Source organism: Triticum aestivum, chromosome 4A (genome assembly GCF_018294505.1).
Source record: "Triticum aestivum cultivar Chinese Spring chromosome 4A, IWGSC CS RefSeq v2.1, whole genome shotgun sequence".
Taxonomy (NCBI): domain Eukaryota; kingdom Viridiplantae; phylum Streptophyta; class Magnoliopsida; order Poales; family Poaceae; genus Triticum; species Triticum aestivum.
Genome location: NC_057803.1, coordinates 38796809 through 38802459, shown reverse-complemented (window position 1 = coordinate 38802459; position 5651 = coordinate 38796809). Strand labels below are relative to the sequence as shown.

Below are 5651 nucleotides of genomic sequence, written 5' to 3'. Positions count from 1 at the left end.
GATCAAGAAATGGTCCAATTTTTTGTTAGAAATTTGCATGCTAGTCCTTTGCGTTTGTGATACCACATTTTTGTTACGTTTGACAACCCTACTAATTTCTTAGAGTGATACGTTTTGCCGATGCTTCGCTGGGTTCGGTTAGATTACAGTACCTTACTGATCCTTTATTTTGTCTCTAACCCAAACCTGCTAATCTGCAATTCTTAGCTCAGGATATCACATCCAGAACCCTGGTAGTGATCTAAAATCACGTCGTCGCTGTGGCCAGAGCAACTTAAGGTCCAAACACATCAGGCTTCTTATAACTACCAGGAGTGAGTGAACGGCATAAAACCTCACAGTAGCACCAAAGGTCTCACAGGTTCCATGGCAAAGCCTACATGCTAAACAACAAGATCCCCCTAAAAGCAGACCTGACATTATAACATCCCTACAGACTTGTAAAAAACATTAGTTCTTGCTTCTATGCAACATTCATAAAGAAGAAGAGACAGCAGCAGCAGCAGCAGCTAAAACCCCAGCACCACTCTTTTGATGAGATGCAGGGAGGGCTAGGCAGCAGCCGACGGCTTGGTGCTCCTGGATGGAGTCCTCTTGGGATGGTCCTGGCTCCGCAAGATGGCGCTGTCCGACGAGTCCGAGCTGCTTCGCTCCCCGGTCAGCGCCTTGCTCGACAGCATCTTCCCCAGCACCTTCTTCGGCGTCGCGCCGCCCTTGGCCTTGCCGTTGGTGGTGCTCTTGCTGCTGCCGTGGCTCTTCTCGGCGCTGTGGCATTTCTCCAGCTTCGTGGTCTTTGATGAAAGGCTGAGGTCCTCCACCGCTATGACTCCATCCCACTCGTCTTCAGTGTTGGTTGTGGCGCCTGACCTTGAGCTCTCGTAGGAGCCGATGCAGATGCTGTCAGCTCGGACGGTTGCCGCCGCGGATGCCCTTGTCTGCTCGTGGTACAGCACCTGAACCACGGTTCTCAGAGGGAGGCGCTCGTTCTGGACGGCGTGAGCGCATGCTTCTGGCGACAACTTCTTGCAGTCCATGAGGCAGCACAGCTTCTTCTTGTCGCTCTTGCTTAGGCTTGGGTGCTCCTGCTCAAAATTTCAGAGAAGAAAATGTAAAGCATTTATCAAACGAATATAGAACCATAAGGAATGAGAAATCTATATGCATCTATATATATACATAGATATTGGTTGCGATGACAGGAAAGAATGCAAAAACATTTCATAAACAAAAACAAAAACAGCAACAATTCAGATGCATTAGGAATATATTTGGAAGTATGCACAAGAAAGTGATTTAGTAGGCAATGTACATGCAGATGATGAGTTATAAGAGTACCTTCATATACATGTCAATGGCGCGATATATCCCATCATGGAAAGGCCTTGAATTGCCTGAAATTGCCTCAGCAAGATTGATGAACTTCAAAACAGGGGTATTTGGGTCCTTTGCAACCTCGGTGAGATAACCATCAACGATTTTTGCTACTGTGATCATAGATGCACTAGGTGCTTGCACGTGACCGTTCACCTCAGCATTATGTTTCTGAGCATTTTTGCTATCTTGCCTCACATACTCTTCGACGATACTAAGGATCATGTCAATGTCATAACCAGTTGTCTCCCCATCGACTGTAGGAATAAGAAGATCAGACACGGACGCTTCATCCAGCTGCCGTCCAATTCTCTTCACGAGCTCTTTCCTGCACATCTCTCCACATTTAAGCAGATTGGTTGCCCTCAGTAGCTTTAGCAGGAAGCTGCATGAGACTGAGCCTTTCTCTGATGGTAACAAGCATGTGATGGTAACTAGCATCGCTCGGACCTTTCCATCACCATGGATCATTGAAACCTTGCTTAGTGAGGGGAGCTTCTTGTATGTGTAGGCTTTGATTGCCTCACCAACAGCGTCCTTGGGCACCATGCCCATTGTTTTGATAGCTGATATGACTTGCTTGTAGGAATCGATGTCGAGATCCGTGAGATCCTCGACCCACCAATCCTTAGGCACAGCCGGCTGCTTCTTGACTCCATTCCATTGCATATCAAGGTCATTCTCAGCTGAGAGCTTCTTGCGATTGTACGTGTATGACCATTCAACCTTGGAGGTGTCAACATTGGCTTTTGAAGCAATAGAATCAATGCAGTGGCTAACCAGCTTAAGATCCTCTGACCATGGTAAATGAGCTTTTGTTGTCCCAAGGACAATAATGGAATCTTTCCAACTCCTGAATATGCTTGAGCTGAGGAAGACATCAATCTTGTAGATCAGATTACCCTTGTCGACAGTTTCATTCATCTCCAAGTACTCCGCAGCGCAGCGGGCAGCAACGACATTATACGCATTGAGTGTGACAACCATGCCATAGCAGAACTTGGCACATATCTCAAAAGCCTTTGGGCCACCAGGAATGTCATGGATGTGGATATCGATATTTTCATCACCAGTAGTTGGGATCAACTTCTGAAAGCGAGCACACTTGGATAGAAGTGGAAACTGCATGGACGGATGAAGTAAAAATCAGGAAAATATAACTGCTCATTCCGTTAGAAAATATAACAGTGCATTCGATAAAGAAGAAAAATATATAACAATGTCATCTCTGCAATGGATCAATGAATTGTGTGAACTCCATACCATAAATTAATAGACTAACTTGAGTGAAACCACAAGGGCTAATAATATGAGATAAAAAGAACATGGTACAAGGGTTTTTCGACATGGAAATGGGAGAATAAGTTGCTAACCAAAAGTAAACAAAAAAGACATGAGGCCATGATCTTCTGAAGTACGACTAATTTTTACTAACATAGATCTTATGAAAGCAGTCTACAGCAAAAAGTAAATGAAGAGAACTGAATTGTTTACCTTGTGAAGGTAAAACTTTGTGTTCCCTAGACGAACAGTGATATCACTCACCAATTCAGTTTCCACAATTCTGCAAAAACAAACAATTCTCATAAGAGAAATAAAAAAAGAACAGGCAACTGCAATCATGTTATATCTTTCTTTTTTTTGGTAATCATTTGATAAATTGGAAGGACAAGACAGTATTTTGTTCAAATATTTTTGTTGTTGTTGCTATGAGTGGATAACAGATTTGTCTATTTAGCATGAGACCATTTAAAGAGATGGGGAATGCACAATGAAAAATCATGAATGTTACACGAGAAATAACCTTGCACATTTAGAATCTAAAAAGTAAAAAAAAACTCAAAAGCAGTATCCAATTAAATATTTTTGTAAAAAAGAAATGAACTTACATGTAGTACGAACTAATATTTAGCAATTCAAATATAACTGGAAAGATCGTCAAAAACTTCAAATGAGGCACCATTTTAAAATCACTTCCAAGTTCTCAACTCAGAATCCCTTTAGGCACTTGGATATCCAAGAGTACGGTTATCTTTAGGGGACTTTTTCAATCATGCAGCTATATCATTAGTTCTTTAGAAAGATCCGACAAATAACGGCCATTCCGCTCTAACCAAGGCTGAAGTAGACGACATTAAACTTGGAGCAGTTAACATCATACAAAAGGCTCCCCGGAAAAAGGAAATCATACTAAAGGTACTTGTGTGGATCCCAGGAACAAAACATGCACATATCCTGGATACGATAGGGTATATTACCCACAAGACATTTGACAATGAGAGGATATAAAAGAAAGTGGTAGTCCCACGGTTTGAACTTTGACCCTTAAGGATCTGAGAAGCTGGGGAAATATAATACTCACATGTACTACAAAACTAAACAAGAGACCACAGTTGTTTATGCTGGTTGTCCGTTATTAGCATTTTGTTATGGTCCCTCTATATGACTGGAGTAATTCATATGCTAAAGCTCGACAGAAGTTTCAGAGATGCAGAAATGAAGAGAACTGACACAAAAACCGGTTCTTGTTGGGATCATGTATTAGTAATACCTAAAACCAATAAGCGGTGAGATGGTTGTATGCTGATCCAGAGGTAGCAAGCAAGCAAACAGAAACAATGCACAGGAACAAGGTGAATGAACATGCAAGGGGAGGGATGAATGGATCACTCACCTGACTTCGCTCCCATCGTCCTGAAAGGTGTCCGGGTTCGATCCAAGCTTCATGAACTTCATCTTGACAGAAGCAGAGGTTCAAAGCACGAACAAAATATGCAGCTTCTCACTCCCCCAGGCCAACAATGCGCTCACACACAGAGCAGAGCAGAGCAGACCACCACCGCAGGAGGAGGAAGAAGAAGACGACTTGTGTGCTATGCTAACCCATCATACTACTTGTCCGGGGAAGGAACATCAACGGCTCCAGAGTCCAGACGGCAAAGAAACAGCAAGTACAAGGAACAGAAGCAACTTGGGTAGGCCGGTGGGGCGGGGAGGGGGGCGGCGGGAGGGAGACGGAATATGGCAACGTGCCCGGCCCGGCGCCCGTACAACGGAAACAATAGCGGCAGCGGCAGGATCGGTCCTTGAGGGAGGCACACTCCACCCTACTTATGCGGGGCGGTGTTGCGGGCGGCGAGGAGCACAAGCGCCTCAGGGGGAGTAAACAATGGCGGGGAGGGGCGGACACCCACAAAGCACAAAGCTGACACAGCCCCACCTCCTCCTCCCCTGCCGCTGTCTATTTCTTAATCCGCCTGTCCGTCCTTCTTGATCCCGGCGGGTTGAGATCTTCCGCAATAAATTTCCCTTCCCCCGCCACAGCACCGGTAAACCGAGAAGGAGAGAAAGAATCACGCAGGCAGGATCTTGTGTCCAACGCCCGCGCCTAGCATAAACAACCGGTCCACATTCCTCCTCCCAGACCCTACAAATCTCTGCACAAACAACGGCAAAACAGAGTTAGCCGAGATTTTTTTAACCGAGTTGATCGACACGGCGCATCTTTCTCTAGTGCAAATGGGGAGGCAACGGGGAGACCGGACCGGCGACCACTTGCTCGCTCCGGTCTGCGCTCGTGCTTGCGCGGGGAGGAATCTTGTAGCAAGATCTCGCAGCCTTGTGCCGGGACGAAGAGAGATACTCCTACTTATATTACGCGAGAGGGAGGGGGATAACGGAATTTGATTGATTAAAAACCCGTTGAGCCCACAGGAATTGCAGCCGCAATGTGACGGCCACGAGGGAGCATGTGGAGGGAGGGAGGCGTCGAGATTTATAGCGAGGCGAGCCACGAGGATGGCAACAAAACAAAACCAACCCAACCCAACAAAGCGCGCAAGAACAAACGGAAAGCGGGCGGATTAGGGCGGGCTATGACCGGAGAAAGAGGAACAGTGCGAGGACGGAGGCAGACCCACCTCCCCCAAGAAAAAGACGGACGGAGCCGGCCCCAAGAACTGCTCGCCGCCAACAGCAAGTGCCCTGCCCTGCAAGCGTGGGAGCGGGAGAAAGGCGGAGGAGGGCGTGGCGATTAACCTCGGGCGAGAGGGTGGTGACCTTGCAAGCTAGCTTGCCTGCTTGCTTGCAGGCGGTGGCCGCCGTGAACTGCACGCACGCCCCGAGGAGCGAGCGAGGAGCGAGGCGGCCCGGCGTGCCTCCTCAAGTACCCGCAGCAGAGAGACAGCGCCACCACCACCACCACCCCCGCTCTCCCTTTTTCCTCGCAATGCACTGTGAAACGGAGCGATATGCAACAGGGAAAGCGAAAGCGGGGAGAT

At 47.0% G+C, this 5651-nt stretch overlaps 1 protein-coding gene across 3 annotated transcripts; it reads right to left on the bottom strand.

Annotated features, from left to right (window-relative positions):
• Positions 1-274: 274 nt before the first annotated feature.
• Positions 275-5651, bottom strand: LOC123085006 (BTB/POZ domain-containing protein NPY4). 3 transcript variants are annotated; one of them, XM_044506560.1, is made up of 5 exons: positions 4917-5651; positions 4046-4808; positions 2866-2935; positions 1336-2493; positions 275-1082 (listed from the first exon to the last, which is right to left on the bottom strand). In XM_044506560.1, exons 2-5 carry the CDS (start codon positions 4105-4107, stop codon positions 552-554), a joined length of 1821 nt encoding a protein of 606 aa, XP_044362495.1. In that variant the 5' UTR covers positions 4108-4808; positions 4917-5651; the 3' UTR covers positions 275-551. The 3 variants fall into 3 exon arrangements, with proteins under 3 accessions (XP_044362495.1, XP_044362494.1, XP_044362496.1); XM_044506559.1 differs by having other exon boundaries at positions 5292-5645; XM_044506561.1 differs by having other exon boundaries at positions 5410-5645.